The 20375-nt window shown below is 42.7% G+C and overlaps 1 protein-coding gene across 1 annotated transcript; it reads right to left on the bottom strand.

Moving 5' to 3' along the window:
* Positions 1–855: 855 nt before the first annotated feature.
* snx33 (sorting nexin 33) lies at positions 856–20114 on the bottom strand. Its single transcript, XM_083972969.1, has 2 exons — positions 17784–20114; positions 856–2622 (listed from the first exon to the last, which is right to left on the bottom strand). The coding sequence occupies exons 1-2, from the start codon at positions 19213–19215 to the stop codon at positions 2369–2371; spliced, it is 1686 nt and encodes a 561-aa protein (XP_083829095.1). The 5' UTR covers positions 19216–20114; the 3' UTR covers positions 856–2368.
* Positions 20115–20375: the final 261 nt, after the last annotated feature.

Below are 20375 nucleotides of genomic sequence, written 5' to 3'. Positions count from 1 at the left end.
TGCTCTCTTCACAGTTTCCAGTTTCAGTTGCAAATTTAATGTCACTACACCAAACAGTTAAAAAAAAAGAAAAAAAAAAAAAAAAGGATGGAAGTTCGGTATAAAAAATGTCCGACTTCTTTGGTCTTAGAGAAACTGTAACGAGTGCAAATGCTGACCGAATAAAAACAACGCTGACGTATGAAGAGCAGAGGTTTGTTCGGAATAAAACAACAGAAAAACAACAGCATGTTTAGACAGCAAAGAGTTAAAGGCTGCAGATGTGGACTGAGCAGCACCAGCCACCGAGACAACACTCATATCTGAGTCATGCACAAACACACATGCACACATACACAGACCATTTGTTTATCGAGAATCCTGCGCTCTGAATCAGCACTTTTTTTTTTGCTGTTATGGAACAACCATAACAAGTGTTCTAACTTCATACATCAGGAATCAATTTCACAAAAATAAATTTTTCATTTCACTTCTCATCTGCACCCAAACGCACTGCAGCACCGATCCGACCCTTCTGAACAATCAGTGTCTCACGGCTGACGCAGAACGCTGCTAGTTGTTCTTAAAGAAGAGCACGTCGGGCTCATGAATACATTCCCTGCGCTTCCTGAGGTAACTGCAAACTGCAGACTCCACATACACCTCAGAGGTCAACACGACGCTAAAGATAGTTTTGTCTACACCACAAGTTTCCATGAGAATTTGTCTCTTGTTGAGCAATGTGAGTAATGTTACTGGTACAAGTCTTATTTAGTAGTGAACTGTCTCCAATACTCATGGGCACACAAAGCTCATCTGATGTGTAGAAACTAACAAACAGTGATAAAAAAAAAGAAAAAAAAATTCTCTGCATCTCCCTCCATGAAATCAAAGCAAAAGAGTAAACTGACTATTATCTTTAAAAGAATAGTTCATACTGGGAAATATGCATGCATGCTGGTCGGTGTTATTTTGTTGCCTTTTAAGGTATTTCCCTGTCTCCAGTCTTCATGTAGCTTTATATCTAATGAACAGACATCAAACTGACATTGATATGTTCACCAACTCTCTGCAAAAGAGTCAATATGGAATGTGTCTCTGTTATAATGGTTATATCATTGACATAATAAGTGACAATCGGTGCATTACTGTAAATCGAGTTTTAAAATTCTAGTCTCTGAACAAGCATATTGTCATTTTAGCCCTGAATGTGATAAAGCAAGACTCTGGTACAGAGAATTTGCTCTTTTTTCAACTAGAATTTAAGATGTTAACCCAACCTGTTAATGCACTCAAATCATTTGAAATTATTAGATTCATCTCCTGCTACACAACATGACAGCACTGTTTGTTTTTGACCGTGGCAAAAGGGAATCGATCAGCACAGTCGTTGACTCACGTCACTCACTCACCTTCACGTAAACACACCCACACACACTATGACCCACCAATATATAAAAAAAAACCTGTGCAAACCTGTCTCTGAACACCAAACTCATTCCAACAACTCACCCGATAAAACACAAGTGATGCTACAGACAAATGGTCCATTCACAAATACTCCATCAGAATGCCTCAGATCCATAAAGGCACATAAAACATGAAGAAAATGAAACAGAATTACATGTTCAGACAGGTCCTCTGTGACTGAAGAGATAAAATGAGGAAAGTAAGAGATAAAGCAGTGAACACCTGAGCAAGTTGAGCCCTTATACCAGAGGAGATGGTGAGATTCCCCTAAACAATATGATACCGTTTTAGGAATAGAAATACCTTAGATATGCCTGATAAAGGTGACTTTGGTCAAATCCTAAAATGCTGAATTAGAAAAAAAAAAGATCTGGAATGTTTAATTGTTGTCTGGTGTTTTTTTCCACACTCGTAGTAGCTGGAATCAGTTGAATCAGAAGCCAAGGTGCAAGATGTTAGAGAGAAGGGGACAATTTCAAAATAAAACCCGTTTCATGGCTTTCATGTGTTACACTATGGAACAATCAACTATAGATCCACTATGAATTTGAAACCTATATTCTTATTTTAATGTTACAAACACCTTAAATTATGTAAAATAAACAATATGCTGTGACATTGCCTATGTGATGTGTATTTCAGGAGAAAACGGTACAGTAGGTCTTTAAAAACACAAAACAACGATGTGTCTTTGAATCCATCAAGGTGAAGGAATGAGTGGCTGCGTGTCTTCCAGTAACTTCTGCCACATTCTTCTGCAGGTCTTTTTGAACTGAACCAAACATGACCGACATGAAACACCTTGATAAAAGAGTCTAGACTTAATCTCCTCTCCTTCTCATCCGTGTGTGTGTCTTTTTTTTTTTTTGTCGTTGTTGTTTTTTTTTGGCATCTTGAACTGGGCAGCAGTTTGGTGTCCTCACAGACAGTCATACATGCGTAGGGTGCGCTCTAGTTGCTGAACAACGCGTTGGTAGAAGGCTATCTGCTCCCTGAGGTAGGCCTGCATCATGTCCTTGAAGTCCACCTCTCGCTGGTGATGGAAGTGGCCCATCTCTGCCTGGAGGGCAAACCCAACCGTCCTGCAGCGTTTCCTAATGCCGTCGGCCTCGTCCTGGTCCATCTTCCCTTCGTCAGTCATCCGCTGGCTCTCTTTCACCTTGGCAAAGGCACCTGGGTTCAGAAGAAAAGGAAAGAAATGTTAAAATGTCATTTTATGGTAAGACATAATACAGCACAAACTTACATTGAATACAGAATATACTATTTTAAAGGGGAACTATGCTTTCCTTCTGTTTTGCTAACCCTCCTCACCACCATGTGCATTTGTTTTCAACAAAGCTGCCAAGAAATCAATCCATGGAGCGGTGGATAATGTTATTTATCATGTACGATGTTACCATGTGTATATCTGTGTAGTCTTATCTGTCATAAACAAGAAATTACAAGTTACGGGGCGTGTTTGTATGGTGGTGCCACATAGACGAGAGCTGGGACACCGGGTCGGAGGCTCTGATCTTACAAGGTTGGTTTTCAGCCAAGAGACGCTAGGTGGAAGGCAGAGAGTTACAAGTCATTGATTTAACCAGCACTATTACTCTGAAGCTGTTTAACTAAGGTAGAAATGTAGTATAGTTAAGGTAAAAACCATGCAAAGTTTCTCTTAAAGGGCCAGTTCACCCAAATGACAAACAAACACACACAGACACTTTATCATTTACAATCTTTGAGATATCCATCTGAGGTGTCTGGCTCCTAACAAATACAACAAAACTCTCTTTCATCACATACACACGGAGCTATCAGGCCATGTAGAGTTATTTTATTGGTTGTGAGCAACATTGAGAAACTTATATAACAAGTCAACACAGTGAGCTCTGGATAATTCACAGAATAAACTAAAAGCAGATGAGGTGTCCATTCGGTTATCCTGAGACAAATTGAACTAAATGGCTGAATACCAGTGGTAACTGTGCTTTTTTCCCCCTTAAATCTAACCATAAACACAACATAAACTATTTTAAGACAATGTTTAAAAAAAAAAAAACTGCACTCTCATAAAATGGTTGTAATAATAATTCATGTACAGAATCACTGCTCAAAGCTGTAAAACTAAAGGCTGGGTAAATATAGACTCCACCACTCCAACAACAGTGTCAGGCTTTTATTGCTCGTTGGGTGGGTCTGTATCACAGTATGCTATACAAAAGCAAAGAAAAAAAAACAAAAAAAACCCACAGTAATGTAATCTGCCAATCTCCTCTCAGTGGAGCTCCACAGTAACTTTCCCCCCAGAAATTAACTAGTGTAAAGCTGTACACTTTATAGGTAGAGCAGGGAACACGCCGCACAATTACTTTTTGTCTCACTGCATACCAAACGTCTAGTTTCAGTGAGATGAGGACAAGATGTAACCACATTCACCCAGACTGCCATGACGTCATTTTCCAAGTGCAGAACATGGCAGCCCAACGGTATGTCGCCACATTGCATTTCCCATCAGATTAGTGAGAGTTTTGTCTCACTCTTATGCAACCTGAGCTCAAAACCAGGAAGCGCTGGCGATTTCGGTCAGACATTTTAAAGGGAATCTAGCGAGCGGGACTAGTTTGGACAGGCTGGTGGTTCTGTCTTTAACGCATCTTGCTGCATGCAGCGTACAGGTCTTATCCGCTCGCTGTATCTGCGAGTTTGTGCCGCCCTGGATTTTCTATGGAATTCCTGGCAGAAGTCTGGGAAAGCATGAACAGCACCTCCAATCCGTTCCAGAAAAGAGGCGTGCGGACTACAGTCTGTGGTGCTGACCTACATTCATGTATTCTGTTTTCCACATGAGAGGAGAATGTGCATCACCAGATAGCATGTCTGTGGAACATAAAGGGGAATGCACTCATGGTTGTATGTGTATGGAGAGGAGGGGAGTAAACGGGGGCAGCGGGGACCAACATCTTTTTGGATCAGCGAATGCGAAACCTCATCACAAGGGAAGCAATTGCAACACTCTTCTTTGCAGCAAAATGTGACTCAGTATTAAACTGATAAACCACAAAATACAAGTTGCAACATGATAAACAGACAGAATAAAAAATTAAAACTAGTTCCAGCACATGCAAAATCTCATCACAATTAAAGGTTGTTGTGTTCCTTGTTCCTAAACTTGCTGAACTTGACATAAAGCCACAAACAAACTGTGAAGGCATAAACACCAAAGCGTGTCTATGTGTCCTTCTATTCTATAAACTCTCTCTAGGCTTTCTGTGCCTGTTTCCATTAGTTCAAAATGTTCTGTGATACATGGCCAGTGGTCTGGAAAGTCATCAGATTTGTTTATCTTGCCCAACCAGACCGGCTACCGCATGTTTTATGGCTCACATGTGAGAGCTTCATGGGTCTGTGCCCCGTAGATATTAGTACACAATAGGGGATTAAGAAGTAGGTAGGAGGTGATAGTGGGAGAGGAGAGGAGAGGAGAGGAGAGGAGAGGAGAGGAGAGGAGAGGACAGGTCATCTTAAAGGGATAGTTCAACATCTTGGCAAATTGGCGATTTGCCATAATCCCTATAGTTTTAGGAGTAGGTTTGTTGCCTTTAATTGTCGGTGCAAGCTATTTTTAGATCGGTGGAGCAGAGCTACGCTACGGAGGTTAATGGAATTTCTTGGTTTCCCTCATCAAACTCATCAAATACACAATCCAACAACTTCAAAACGCTCTGGTGGACAAATTGTGACCTGCACATTCACCACACTATGAGATAATAACAGAACGTTACGAGACAGAGTTGTTTTTGAGGCAAATTCATGCAAAACCGCTGATGTGCATTACCGTCTGGGGGAGTTTTTGGGCAAGCAGTCTCTGTATTTGCCTTGAAAACAACTCTGTAACGTTCCGTTATTATCTCATAGTGTGGTGAATGTGCAGGTCACAACTTGTCCACCAGAGCGTTTTGGAGTTGTTGGATTGTGTATTTGATGAGTTTGATTAGGGAAACCAAGAAATCCCATTAGCCTCCGTAGCGTAGCTCTGAGCAGCTCGCAGCTCTGCTTCGCCATTCTAAAAATAGCTTGCACCGACAATTAAAGATAACAAACCTAAAACTATAGGGATTATGACAATGGGCCAATTTGCCAAAACGTTGAACTATCCCTTTAAGCTCCAGTTAAAATCGGTCTTTGTCCATTCTGAGGCAGGAGCTGCTTCCTGTGTAGCTGCTGTATCTAGCTGTAATGACAGTGTTAACATAGGTCTGTTGGTGCTGACTGTAACTCCTCCAGCAAGGATTTACCAGCCCCCTGTGAACACTATTGCAACATCCCACTTTTAAGTTTATGAGTGTGTAATGTTCCTCACTTAGCCTGCAATCTGATATTAAAAAAAAAGTGAAACATTTTATTTTGAAGGATCTGAACTCAGCAGTTTTTATTGACTTTTCAAGCCTTGCGTACACTTCACCTAAGTATCTGTGAGGATGAGGCAGGGAGGAAAGGAATGAAGACAGTCGAGATTAACTATGACCGCAGCCCTCTGGGCGAATGAACTCCACTAAACAGCATCTGCTGAATTCCCCATTCCCACAGACCTCCCTGGGCCGGAGGTCACTGCAGGACACAGTCAGGATGTGCAGCACTTCTTCTCTGTTACTTCATCTCCTCTCTAAGTTTGGAAGTCAAACGGAAGTCTTGTATTTGTTTACAGGGTTTGGTGCTTCATGTACTAAGATTATTTATGTATAGTACAGTGTTAATGGCATTTCCAAGTTTCCTCTGCCAGAGACCATTTTAAACAGAGCCAACACTCCCTTTCTCTACAGACTGCAGATGCTTTTAAGATTTAAAAAACAGAGAGAAGAAGAAAAATGAGTGCACAGCACTTTTAGGACAAGTATGTCTAATTCATTCTCATCTGGTAACCACGGTTTCCAGTTGCACTTTCTGTAAATCACCCTCATGTAATCATGCGTAACCCTAAAATGGAGTGAAGCTCCTTTAGTTTGTACACCTCTGCTGACCCCTACAATGTGCATGCAATCAATCAAAATTACATGGGCTGATAGTCTCAGCTGTTTGTCATGTGATCACACTGTAATAGGCGCCTCGAGGCCGTGCAATAGCAAAATGAGACTCCTGGCCCAAAACATGCTGAAGCCCTTGGCCTTTAACTTCCACATCTGGGCAGATTCTGGCTGTCATCCTGGGCTATTGGCCGGCAGCCATGGGATTTTGTATATGTGTGCCAGAATGGGTATAGATTTGGAGGTGTACTCTGGCAATCATGTTCTTTGTATGGGTCAGATTTGGGTCGTGGAACTGTGTATACAAGAAAACAAACATGTCAACTCAGTTTACAGTCAATAGTTATGTTGTGCTCTGAAATGTTTATTTTTCTTAGCAAGTAATGGGCCCTCTAAATCTTTTCGGCTACAATGATTTCCAATACAAAAACATAATGCCACTTTTATTCAAGATAGATTAGATTGACACCATCGTTAAAGCAAGATATCATCTTTGAAATTTAGAGTTAAGTTGATTAAATTTGTTGTAATTACTGTTGTAAGTCTTGCCTATTGCTTCCCAGTGCTCTGGGGGTGATTGAGTTTGTGTGTCGTCTGTGAGGAGTGAAACAGTGCTGAGCTAATATGTGAAAGCAAAGCCACTAGTATGTAATGACTTCATTGCTGCTGTGTAAACCGCAAAACACCCCCAATTTTTCCTTCAAGACTTGGAAATGGGCTAAATTTCTCTCTTGCAAAGTGAAAAGGGGGAAAATATTTGGCAGGTTATAGGATGACATTTTCAAATCTGTGCCCTGGTTTGGTGAAACAGCCCTTACTCATGCATTAATACAGACTTGACAATGCTTTAGTGTTCAAATACAGACAAGAATACCTGGTGTAATATTCCTTTATGGGTTTGCGTAATCGAAATGAATCATCTATGTACTGTAAAATAAATCTGGGAATTTGGTTTGACTTCAAACAGAGGGAGAAATAATAACATGACTGAGGAAGATTAGTGGGTGTTATTCACACCAGGGAGACTAGTAAACAGAGACTGTTTCCAACTGGGGACAAGCAGAGCTTGTCACAACAAAACACTGACCACTGGTGGAAGGCTGCAAGTGTGTGTGTGTGCGTGTGTGTTGGCTGACTGGCTGACGTTTGTGTCAAGCACCACAGAGAACTGATGAGGTATTTGTTCTTTGTTCAAAAATGTGAATGAAAAACAAATGCAACCATTACCCTCCTAAGATACTAGTTTCAGGCAAATTACAATAAGTACATTAATCTTAAATGACAAACAAATATTCATCCTAACATTTTAGCAGTATTTACACTCCCAGATGACGTGCTGTGAAAAAGTATTTGCCCTGTTTCTGATTTCTTACTTTTTTGCATATTTGTCACACTTACTGTAACATGTTTACGATCATCTACTGTAACACATTTTAATATTATAAGGATAACCCAAGTAAATATAAAATGCTCTCCTTACATGCAGATTTTTATGTATTAAGGGAAAAAAGCTATCCAAACCTATGTAAATAAAATAAAAAAGTAATTGCCCCCCTTGTTAAATCATGAACTAACTGTGATAAATCAAGTTTTTTGGAAAGCTGAGTTCAATGTCAGTGTCCACACCCAGGTCTGATCACTGTTGATTCAAGAAAACACTTCAACAGAACCTGTCTGACAAAGTGCAGGAGGCTGTGATATCTCAAAAAGCAACACATCTTGCCACAATATGAAGAAATCCAAGAGCAGATGAAAAGACAAAATCATTGACATCTATCAGTCTGGAGAGTGTTACAAAGCCATTTCTAAAGCTTTGGGACCCCAGACTACCACGCTGAGAGCCAACAGCAACGTAAAGATGACACAAAATCCTAGGTCTTACGTAAATGCTGTTGAGATCTTCAATGATAAGACAGATGTGGGTAGATACTGACATTTGAGGAAAATAAAAACATATAACAGAGGTAAAAAATTTTAAAAAGACAGAGAGAGAGAGAGAAGAGGATAGAAGAGAAGAGAAGAGAAGAGAAGAGAAGAGAAGAGAAGCAGCGTTAAAGAATGCATGACAGGGTCAAAAGGACTTCCCAATATCTGTGTTTAAAGTGGGCCTTAAAAGCCTCAAAGATACACAAACATAAAAACCCCCACTGCTGAGTAAGCTAACAGTAACAGTGTTTACAGCAGCCAATCAGATACACAGACAGAAACAGAGCTGAAGTTTATGTCCTGGGCTGGAACGTGCTCACAGGCAATTTTATCCATCTCAAATATCTTTTTTGTCCAGTTATCTTTAGGGATCTTTTTTTTTTTTTTTTACCCTTTTATTTTTAATGACTTCAGGGATGAGGAATGTTCACAACAGAACCACCCTCTTCTAGCCTGCATGGGGAATTAGTTACCAGAAATGTTCAGTCTGTGATCAGGCAAACTTCCTCTGCACGCTCCATCCTCCCTTGTGCTCATCGACTACTTTTCTTTTCATCCTGGCTGCAGCAGAAATATGACAGAGAGCTTGTAACAGCTCCAAACCTCAAAGTGAATCTCTTCATTGAACCCATGCAAATAGATGTTCCACAGACACTCTTTTTTTTATGCATATTAAGAATCCCCAAACTATCATATGCTGCCTTCGTGATGAATTCGTTTATCAACCAGGATATGCTAAACGCTGCTAAACACTCAAGGCATCATTTATTTCCACTCCTAATAGCCCTGGTGTTTATCTTATCATGCTCACCCTTAAGTACTTTTCTTTGATGTGCTCAGCTCAGGCTTTCTACATTTGAATGAAAAAGTAAAAGGGGTGTTGTCACGGTTAAATCAAAAGTTGGATAGGATATGGGTAAAAAAAAAATATTTGGAATTTCCAGCTGGAACAAAATGATCAGCTCTTATTATGAATTTTGAGTTGGCTTTTTCCAACTCAAGCAGAAGTTCAGACATTTAAAAAAATTTTTTTAGTTATGTCATCACGCCAACTAAAACAAATAACCACGATCCTTTGTGTAGCTTATTATTATGACTTAACACGCTGTGAGACGAGAGCTGTGATGTGCCGAAAACCCTTGAGGGTCAAGGCTTTCTGTTCTATGTCTACTGTCGAACATTATATTTGCAACGGTGTTATATAACTGTGACAGCTCCTTTGTTATGGAACAGACATCATTTCCTCAGCGTCCGTCCTATTTTTCTAGTGATAAGTGCTGCAAAGGTTTGAGTAGGCAATAGAAAAAAAAGTGTATAAGATGTCCCTGAAAAAGAAAATCTGAATAAATTCAAATCCAACCTCAACTGGCGCATCTTACAAAATAAACTACTTGGATTTTCCATCGTCCTAACTTCCATGATTGCCTCGTAATGCTCGCACAATGACAACATGACACGATGATGATGACACTCGAGCCTGTGCTGCAAACAATGCTCTCCTCTGGGGAACGGCATCTCCGCGCCAACAGCAGGGATCATGTCATTGTTGCCATGACAGCAGCCAGCCACCACTGGTGAACACCCAGAGGCTTTTTCTGACGGTTTTAAAGCTTTATTTCTGTCGGCAGGAGACAGAGGAAGAAGAAGAAGAAGAAGACGACGATGAAGTTTTTAGTTTTTAGCTGCAGAGGGCAGCGCCAAAACACAACAGTTCATCTCTGAGGTAACTGGTGAACCGGATGCCAGAGAATGAACTGATCAAAATAAATAACACATACTCAAACCAAACAGTCATGGACATTACTTCTATTTTCCAGCCCTTCATGGAAAATACAAGCACTTGGAGAGTCACGCAAACAAGCTATGGATCCGTTGATTGCTAGCATGGCACACACTGAGCGTTAATAATTCAAGGCTTGCAGTTTACCTAGGCTGCATGTCTTTGGACTGTGCAGGGGATGAAACCCATGCAGACAGAGGAGGAGCCCTCTGAGAACCTCCAGCTGCTCTGCTCAGCTCCAGCTGTGGGGTGAAAGTGCAAACTGTGGAGCAGCCATGTCATACTTTGCTAAAATTAGCAATATGCCAGTAAGTTTTGGTTGCATGCGTCTGCAACAGAGCAGGCGCATCATTAACAACAAAAACAAATCCATAAGAGGTCATTATGTCAACCACAAGAGATTCTCCTCATTCCTCGGTCCACTGTTGACAGAAAACGTCTTCTAGTAATGTGGCTGTGTTGATGTTGCTACAGGTGCTGGTGAGACCAGATGAAATACAATCCAGGAAGTGTACAGAACTACAGATCCACGAGTTTAAAGGCTTAACAGCCATCAAGACGCAGCACAGTCATCTGTGACAATACACAAGGATTTGACGGATCTAAAGTTACCATGTTGACAGTCTTTTTATCCCCACATCCAGATAATAAACAGCTGTCTTTACCAGTTCCCCTACTCACGCTCAGTCGCTTAGCCAAGTTCAACTTGGCTGAGCTCATTCGGAGTTGGGTGGGGGACGCCGGTTGAAGCCGAATCATTTGGCCCCAACATTGGCACCCTGACAACGTTGCTGCTCAGCGTGCCAGCGGAGTGGCTGGTTTGGCTGGACCAGACATCCTGTCAGAGAGGTGTTCAAGTTACTCTATTGTAACTGAGGTCAAGGTGTTGTTGCATTAAAGGGATAGTTCACCCAAAATTCAAATTTCACTCATTATCTACTCACCCTCATGTCAACTAAGAGCTGTGAGAATTTTCAGAGTCCTCCGTTCCTTCTCTGAGTTACGGGGGGGTCTGCGCAGCAGTATTTGTCCATATAATGGTTGTGAATGGACACCAGAGCTCTTCGTCCAAAAAGACACACCAAAAAACATCCAAATACCTCCATACTGCTCGTCTGTAATGTCCCTCTTGTATTGAAGCCCCGACATGAGAAATTGTTCCGCCGGTCAGTGCAAATCACGTGAGATTTGCACTTACACAGGCAGAGCAGTGAACTGAGACACTGGGAGCTTCCGCTACAAACAAGCTTAAAATATAGACTTATTTAATTTTTTTCGGAACAATTTCTCATGTCGGGGCTTCAATACAAGAGGGACATTACAGACGAGCAGTATGGAGGTATTTGGATGTTTTTTGGTGTGTCTTTTTGGACGAAGAGCTCTGGTGTCCATTCACAACCATTATATGGACAAATACTGCTGCGCAGACCCCCCCGTAACTCAGAGAAGGAACGGAGGACTCTGAAAATTCTCACAGCTCTTAGTTGACATGAGGGTGAGTAGATAATGAGTGAAATTTGAATTTTGGGTGAACTATCCCTTTAAACTGCATTGTGCATCAGTGGAAGGTCTCCAATTTCTTTTTCCCGGATCCAGTTACACAAGTAAGTGGCACAGAAGATTCAAAGTAACCGTGTTAAAGCACATGTCGTTTTTTCGACCTTAATATTATGTTTCTAAACTCGTTTAAAGGGATAGTTCTTTTTTTTTTGAAGTGGGGTTGTATGAGGTACAAATGGCCAGTAAGTACACTAGATGCAGTAGAGAGGTCTCTTGAGAGAGGAGAAGAGCCTGGTTTCTGTTAACTCCGAATCTTCTAATCTAGCGGATCTGGAAATCACCAAATTCACCAAAATAAAAGTGTTCATCAACATAAAACTTATAAAATAGACAATAACAATTAAATGCAATAAAAGAAAATGGCTCAGGGATTTTCTTGTAAATTATATTCCTTAAATTAAGAAGTTTTGCCGCATTTTATTAGCTTGGTGCTTTAATTTTGACAGAAAGGCCTGTCTCTCTCGCCCTGGATCCGGCTGCTTACCAAAACAGCAAGTCAATGGCCCCGGACTAGGAAGAGAGCTCCAGCGACACACAAAACCATCTTTGCTTGGCAACGGCAACAGACAGTTATAGCTACTAAATCTTGCTTTAATCTGTGCTTACTGTGGCTTCCTCTCTTACCTTTCTTCAGTCAAATGCCACGTAATATATCGTACTTTTAATATATGTATAGTATTTCTTTTTTTAATCTTGAGAGGAGGATGTAGGTGGCAGTGGTAAATACCAGGTTCTTGGAGACATCTGTAATCTCCTTCAGTGTGAAACAGCAGAGCACTGGGCCAACACAGGCAGGAATGCAGAAGTATGTGGACAAAATGTGTGTGTGTGAAGATGAGGGCTAACCCTTCTGTCAAGATTTATACGTGAGCAAACATTTGCTCATCAAAGTCACCGGTGTCAAGTCAGCAGAGGGGACTGTAGTCAACGAAATAACACACAACCAACCGTGAAAAGGTGGCGCAACTCACTGAAAAACTCACTGAAACCCAGGGCAGGCTTTCATCAGATTGCAGCTCGTGTAGCAGCTGACATTGTGTGTTGTTGTGCCCCATGTATGGAATGTTAATCCATACCATGTTTGTCAGATCATGTAAACACGCCATGTGCTTCTAGTCAGCTCTTGGAAAAACTTAATAAAACTGAGACAAAACACAGAGATACAGCAAAACGTCTGTGTTGGTGCAGATGAGGGGGGCATTTGGCAACAGATATTTCCTCAGAACTGGCAACAAAAATGCTCTCCTTCAAGCTGATAAAGCGTACATGTGGTTTTGTAATGTGCTGCCATATGGAGGACAACTAACCTCTTGTCCAGATTAAAAGTCTGGCTGGCGTATACTGGAGGCATCCTGAGGGAGCTCGCTCATTCTCAAACAGAATAATGCTCCGCTCTGATGTGGATCGCAGGTTTGATCCTGCTATCAGTGACAGCTAAAGGTCAGAAAAACGAGCTGCGCACTTTCAATGGCGAGAAAATGAGACAGGATGAAATGAAAATGGCCAAAGTCTGGTGGGTTTTATCTAAGATAAATGCTCTCCAACAAACATCTGACATGACCTTTGACCTTTAATGTGTAACCTCACATGTCAGGATTTCAAACAGTAGTTTTATTCCAGTGTGGCCTTTTTTTTTTTAGCTCACCCACAACTTCCGAGTTCACTTCAGCGCAGAGAATCATCATTGTTTCGGTTTGCCCAAAAGAATTGAACAATAATACCTGTGTTGCTTCCCTCACCATGTCACGGCCCACTGAGCGCACAGGTGATTCACATCCAGACCTTGTTCAGAGGCAACGCCTCAGATTTCATCTCACAAAAGTGATCAGACCAGATCAGACTCACATCCCGGGGCGGGGCGGTTTCACTGCATTGTCTTCCCTTTGGTTTTCATGCAAAGCTTCAGGAGGTGATTTGTTCTCAGCTATAGACCATGGTACTGTATCTGCTTTTCTATCATAAATACCAGTTACAGCTGTGGTCAGTGTTCCCTTATTTGGATATCTTATGTTAAAAAAAACAGATTGATACTGCACAGCTCCTTTTACAAGCAACTTAAGTAATTGGAAATAAGCATTATTGATTCAACAGGGGACAGCAGTAAATTTCACAGACCAGGATTTCCAGCAAACAAGTAATTGTAACAGGCAGTGAGGTTGGGTTTATAGCTGCCTTTCACACAAAAGCCTCAAAGAGCCTTTATTCTGTCACAATGCAACAGAGTTAACCCTTCAGATCAAGACCTTCAATTGTATTCAAACGAGACGAAGGTCTTACCATGGGGTTAGTCCTGGCAGATGTTCAAAGTGCTAAAATGCAGTGTTTGGACTCCAAGCCTTTAGACCTAGACTAGATTTACTTTCTCTGTTATTGAAACCAGGGCAGCGGCCCAGACAGACAATTCAGATATGGATGTCTTTAGGGGAAAAGATGAAAGGAAGCAGACAGACATGAAGAGCCTGTTGCAAAGCAGAAGTGAAGCCTCTGTGACAGACCGGTTTGGGAGATTGAGAAACAGCAGAGATCAATAAAGAATATCTGCCCAGTTAAAAAACCAAAAAAGGGAGAAAATTGGGGGGGACGGGGGAAGATTTAAGGAGCACACCCTGACATTTTTCTGACATTACCCAAAAGCTTCTCCTCCCTACACTCATTTTATCAAGGCCACATGCAGTCTCTCTCTCTCGCTGCCCACCAGAGCATCTCAAAGACAGTTAACATTCCTGCAGATCACATGCTCACCAGGATCACAGATAAAAACAGCTTCCATAGATCTCGATGAAAAAAAGGGGGCGAGGTGGGGAGGGGGGGTGGGGGGGGCAACAGGAAAAAAGCAATGGAGGAGATAAAGAGGAGGAGGAGCGCACCGGAAAAGGTCGACCTCAGTTCTGTGTGTTCCGAGTGTTGCCACAGCTGTATCTGGTTCAGCAGAACAAGTCACATCAAGGGGAGTTATCTGGAGCGGCAGGGCAGACTCAGCAGAGGGAAATGGGCTCTGTCTGAACAAAAACACTGCTGCGCAACCTCCTCATGTAGGCTACAGCGAGAAAATATACATAGCACATAAGCACCTTTATAATATCCGGTTATTTCATATTTTTATGGTTCAATGAAAAGTTGTAATTACAGAGGTTTGGTTTGTTGTTCTTGGACAGAACCGGGACGCCTGTGTCTTCCTGCTTCCAGTCTTTATACTAAGCTAAGCTTGACCAACTCTTGGGGTAAAGGTTCATATTTACCATACCAATGTGTGGGAGTGTCATCGATCATGTTATCTAACATGTCATCAAGAAAGTGAATCAACATATTTCCCCAAAATGTTCCACTGCAATAGCAAAACTCACAAATCACTCCTTTCAATTAGGAGCAACTTCATTAAAGAATAATTAAACAAGAGTGCAGGAATCTGTTGCACAACTTTTGGTTTTGCTGAGGAACCAAACCCATCGATGAAAGAATGGCCTCAGATGCCAACTTTTAATCAAAACAATGTATTAGACATCCAGCCCTCCTCTTGGCAGATCTATAATTGAAATACCTGTGCAAGCTTTCCTCCTGGTTTTTATAAAAACCTTTCCGATAAACTGTGGCCGTACAGGATAACGGGGAATGACAACACGTACATAGTGGAACATTAGCACAAGTGGAGAATAGTCAGAAAGCACAGAAATCTGGGCCGGTAAAGTAATATCCACTGACTATTAGCCGGCGTGAGCCAGCATAAGCTTGGCTGCTGAACCTCAGCGAGACTCACTTCACCAAACAATAACTCCCGACTTAAATGTGAAGCCAAGCAAATATTTTGACTCCACGTGCCAAGGTTTTGAGATTCCCATCAGTCATCCCGTTGGAATGGAGGTGGATGGATTCTCCTTTGCGGCGCTCATTGCATTTTAAACATTCAATCTCTGTGGCGGATATCTCCAAAGCTTGGGTTGATTAATGATATTCATATTTCATGATTGGGGTGGACTGACCTTCGGTATCGTTCAGATGGTTTCATTTATCTCACTTATTCCTATGGGAGGAGATTCTGAATGTAACTGAGCCATATCACAAATGAACTGAGTGATAATGAGTAGCAGCTGCTTCATGTAGATAACAACAACAACACAATCTATTCCGAGTTGGTAGCAGCCCTTTCCTTCCTCCTCAACTAACGCCAATCAGTTGATATGGTTACTAATGGCTGAAGGCAAAAAATATAACAGCAGGTAAGGCTTGAGTTGTAGTTCTGGGTGAATAAAACTTATGCACTTTATGAAAATCAGCCATAACACACACACATACACGCACACAGCTGTGGCAGAGTATTCAAATCAGGAATGTTTCTGTCAGAACACAACAGTAGGTCAATAATGTCAATGATTAAACATTATGCAAATATTACCAGAAGAGTAAATGACACCTTTGATTCCAGTAGTGATGCATGAACAGGTTTGCAATGAATAATGATTATTGAGCGTGGCGTTGATGCTGTTATTCACAGACATGTGCACTACTACACTTATAATCGCAAACAGGCTGAACAACTCCTTGCAAAGTAAGGATGGCTCTTTTTTTCCCTTGTTTGTATGTGAGGTGTGAAAGACTGGCAGTGACTGCAGGGCCCAGAATGACCTGGATGACCCATTGATAATAATAACAATAAAAAATATGTTAAATTTACTATAAATATTTAATGATCTTTTCACATTCCCATGTCAGTTTGCGTCAAAATAGTGTCTTCTGCTGTCTGTTTAGAAGATATGGGGAGATTTATTGTATCCTTCCGCCATGGCTTTAGTATTTATATACAGTTTTTCTTGGCAGCACAATAAGGATAAAGATTTCGACAATTTGTCTCTGAGAACCGCCACATTAAAAGATCAGAGGAAGCCTAGGATCATCATGATCACCAAAATAAATGTACAACTTCACAACCCACTGTGATACTGTATGTCCATTAAAAGATGACCTGCTGATTTATCATTAATTCATTGGCTCAACTGGTATTGAGTTACATTTTCTACCAACACAACCAACCAAATGACTGAGGAGTACCATGCTACGTGCCAACTGATAAGATACCACTTATTCTGATTGCTCAGGCCACACCAGCCTCTCTGTCAGTGACACTCAGGTCTCTACAACAAAGCTTGGCCAAACTTTGAACAGAGGAGACTAAAAGGAGAGAGAACATCCACAACAAAGCCACTCAATCTTAAATATGATATTAACAGCGTTTTGTTTGTTTGTTTTTTTAATCACTAGTTAGGTACATAGTTAGATCATTTTCCGTCTTACATGACAGCCTATGTAAACACAATAATGTATCCGTCTGTGTTTGTGTGCATCTAAGTTGATGGGAGTCAAGGAGGTGGCACAAATGACCTCAGATGCTGCAGGCAAACACTGACCTAAATATTCATCCCATACTGCTGGCACATAAATCATATTGTTTTATATTGGGGTTAAAATGGTGTGTGTGTGTGTGGAAAAAACAAGGGGAACACGCTCAAGGCAAAACCTGACCTCATCTGTCATCCACAGCAAAACAAATACCATGGATTGAGAGACAAAACACGATCGCAGTCTGTCAGCTCAGTCTGCTGCCAGTTAACACTTTGTATGTTGTTCTTTACTTGCACGGAAGTTTTTTATTTTTTGCAGAGTCTTAATTTCACAGTGCCATAACACCAGAAGCCACATACACTTGCTACAAAGTTGGTTATGTCTGTGTTTGGGTTCAATGATAATCTGCTGAACCCTGGCAGAGCTCCCTGCAGCACAGACATAGGCAGTACAGTATCCTCTGATAAATTCAATTGATCTAATATGATAAACCCATTATGTGGCCAGATGGCTGCAGAAACTTGGTTTTTCGTTTCATAATTTAAAAATGGAGAGCAATGAAGAACTGGCAGGAGCTCTGAGGATACATCAAAACACCTGCGGTCACTATGGATTTCCTCTTAACTGTTATTACATTTCTTCATTTTCTCTTAATGGATGTTTGATCCCAAATGCACATCAGAGAAAGCATCACACATCACAGTACTCACGGCTGAGCTCATTACCTTTCTGTAGATGAATGATGTCGGGGAAGTTGGCGAGCAGGCCTTGGTAGAGCGACAGCTTGTCCAGCATTTGGAAGAGGTCATACTTAGGTTGCTCCGCAAACAACTCTCCGATATTCTCGTAGGTGCGGCCTGTATGGGAGATGGCGTTGTTGAGGGCGTCTGAGCTGTGGGGAGGGTCCAGCATGAATGCCTGGCTGATGGACTGGAAGGCGTTTCCCAACCTCTGGAACTCCTTCCTGAACCCGCCCAGGTGTTTACGCACCAGCTCCGAGGCCACGTGCGTGAGCTGCATCACGCTGTCGTCCATCTTTTTGGCGAAGGCCTTGAAGGAGTCGACCCGCTCCTCCACGTCCTGAAGGTCCTGGTGCTCGTTGGGGATCTGGAGCGTCAGCATGAAATGCGCTCCCACCATCTCGTCCTTCTCCGCCCTCCTCTTCCCCAGCTTCCACTGCTTGTCGTCGGCGCACATCAGAAAGTGCTCGAAGCCTTCGTACTGGGCGAGGACCGGGTGGCTGGTCATGTGGTTCATCCACAGGACCAGTCGTCTCTTGCGCTTCTCGATGAAGTCTTCCTCGAACCGGCCCGTGGCCTGCTTCTCGGGCAGGTGGGGCACGGAGATCACAGTGAACTTGTGCAGCAAGCGGTTGTACAGCCAGTCGAAGTGTTTGTAGCGCCTGTAGACCGGGCGTCCTATGTGGCTCGGCGTCACCCGGTATGAAATGTAGGTCTTGATGCCCTTGAACTTTGTCTGTTTTGTGGGGTCTTCGATGGAGCAGGAGAACGGTTGCGGGTTCTCCGTCCACTTGGGCCCCAAGGGACCCATCTCGATGGTGTAGGACTCGGCTATCTTCGCCATCATGGGCACATCGCCCAGAACGAAGGCTTCCACCCCCGAGCGGACGAAGCTGGAAAATCGGTTCAAGTTCCTCCCCACCATGCTGCCCTTCCTGGAGCTGGAGATGCTGTCCTGCCGCTCCATGTGCGGTTTGGGCCGGTAGTACACGTTGGGGTTGTTGGACAGCGGGCTTTGGTTGGCGTGTCCATTGGCTCCCGGGCTCCTGGAGTGGTCAGAATCATCCACCACCGTGGACCGGTCGTCCCAGTCGTCCCAGTCGTCGTCCTCGTCGTCATCGTAGGGTTGCTGCAAATGAGGAGGGGTGATGGGGTACGAGGGGAAATAGGAGGAGTCCTTTTCTAAAGAGCCGGCCGGGCTGATGGAGCAGTCGGTCACATTAGAGTTGGAGCGAGTGCGGATTATTTCCACATATGAGGCTGGGAAGAGACCCCTCTCCCCCCGGCTGTTCTCCCCCTGGAACCAGCCGTCCACCGACTTCTCGTCAAAGATAACCAGCTCCTCGTTCTCCTGGATGCTGATCTCCTCTTTGTTCTCACTTAGAAAAGTGTAAATGGCTTTGGCTTTCACTGACATCTTGATACTCCAGTGGGCAGTCCTAAACCAGCTGATTCTACATGCACATAGTGCCTAGACTGTGTTGATGCTACCGCCTTGATGCATGCTGGGAAAGATCTGACACAAGCTCACTGTAATATTAAAATAAAAAAAACCTCATCTCAAATTACATGGCAGCTGTTAGATCAGGTGTGCAACCGCACGACGTGGCTTATGTAAATTTAATGATGGGATACTTGAGAAAACACAACACAGTTATGCAACACTATGACTTCTATTTGTGGACAAACAGTCTAAAGTGTACCCACTGTGACCACGAGCATCTTCAGCCCATTGAGGCTCTCGCTCTATTGTCTCACTGTGTGTTATTAGACTTTAAATCTCTAACAGTAACTTCAAGTTAAAGACGCGTTATAACACTGTAACTCCCTCAGCAGAGGCAGCCTCTACCTTGTTTGGCTCCACAGACTCAACAGGTTCAAAAACAAAGCTGCTTTCTCCAGACCAGATCGCCTCAGAAAGAAGAACCGAGGCTGCTTCTGATCTCCTTTAAAACTGGACCGAGACCCCGCGTCGATCACCCAGCGGACACTTGTTTCTCATTCCGTAAAGCCCGAGTACAGATCCTCGATGGAGATATTTCCAAGACAAAGTGGCCCGGCGTGGGGAAAAACACAGGGATGAGTAATGGTGTCCCTGTGCATACTGAGCCTGCTCCCTCCGCATTCCCTCACAATCAAACTTGCTGCGTTTTCCTTGTAAACAGGTTCCTGCGCATCTTCTTCCACTCGACTCTCTCTCTCTCTCCCTCTCTCTCCAAAACGCAGAAGCGGCGATCGAACAATCAGCTGCTGCGGAGCATCAACACGCAACCGGGTTTATTCCTGTGCGCGCTGCAACAAAGTAACTCTTTCCATGACGTGAGGCTTGGACAATTGAAGGCAAGTTCGCCTTTTTTTTTTTTTTTCATCAGCTCCTTTATAGTCCTCGAAGGAGGAGGTACTGGCTCAGCACCGCCCCCGACAGGAGAGACACAGTGTCACCAACAACACTGCACACAACATCCAAAGTTACCCTGCATGTCATAGCTATAAATAAGAATAATGATGAGTATGAAATAGGTAGAAGGGATTATAATACAGGTAGGTAGGAGTAATAATGGTCATAAAGAAGTCTAT

This window comes from Trachurus trachurus (genome assembly GCF_905171665.1).
Source record: "Trachurus trachurus genome assembly, chromosome: 6".
Lineage (NCBI taxonomy): Eukaryota > Metazoa > Chordata > Actinopteri > Carangiformes > Carangidae > Trachurus > Trachurus trachurus.
The sequence above is the reverse complement of the archived record's forward strand: the minus strand, read 5'-3'. Positions and strand labels throughout refer to the sequence as shown.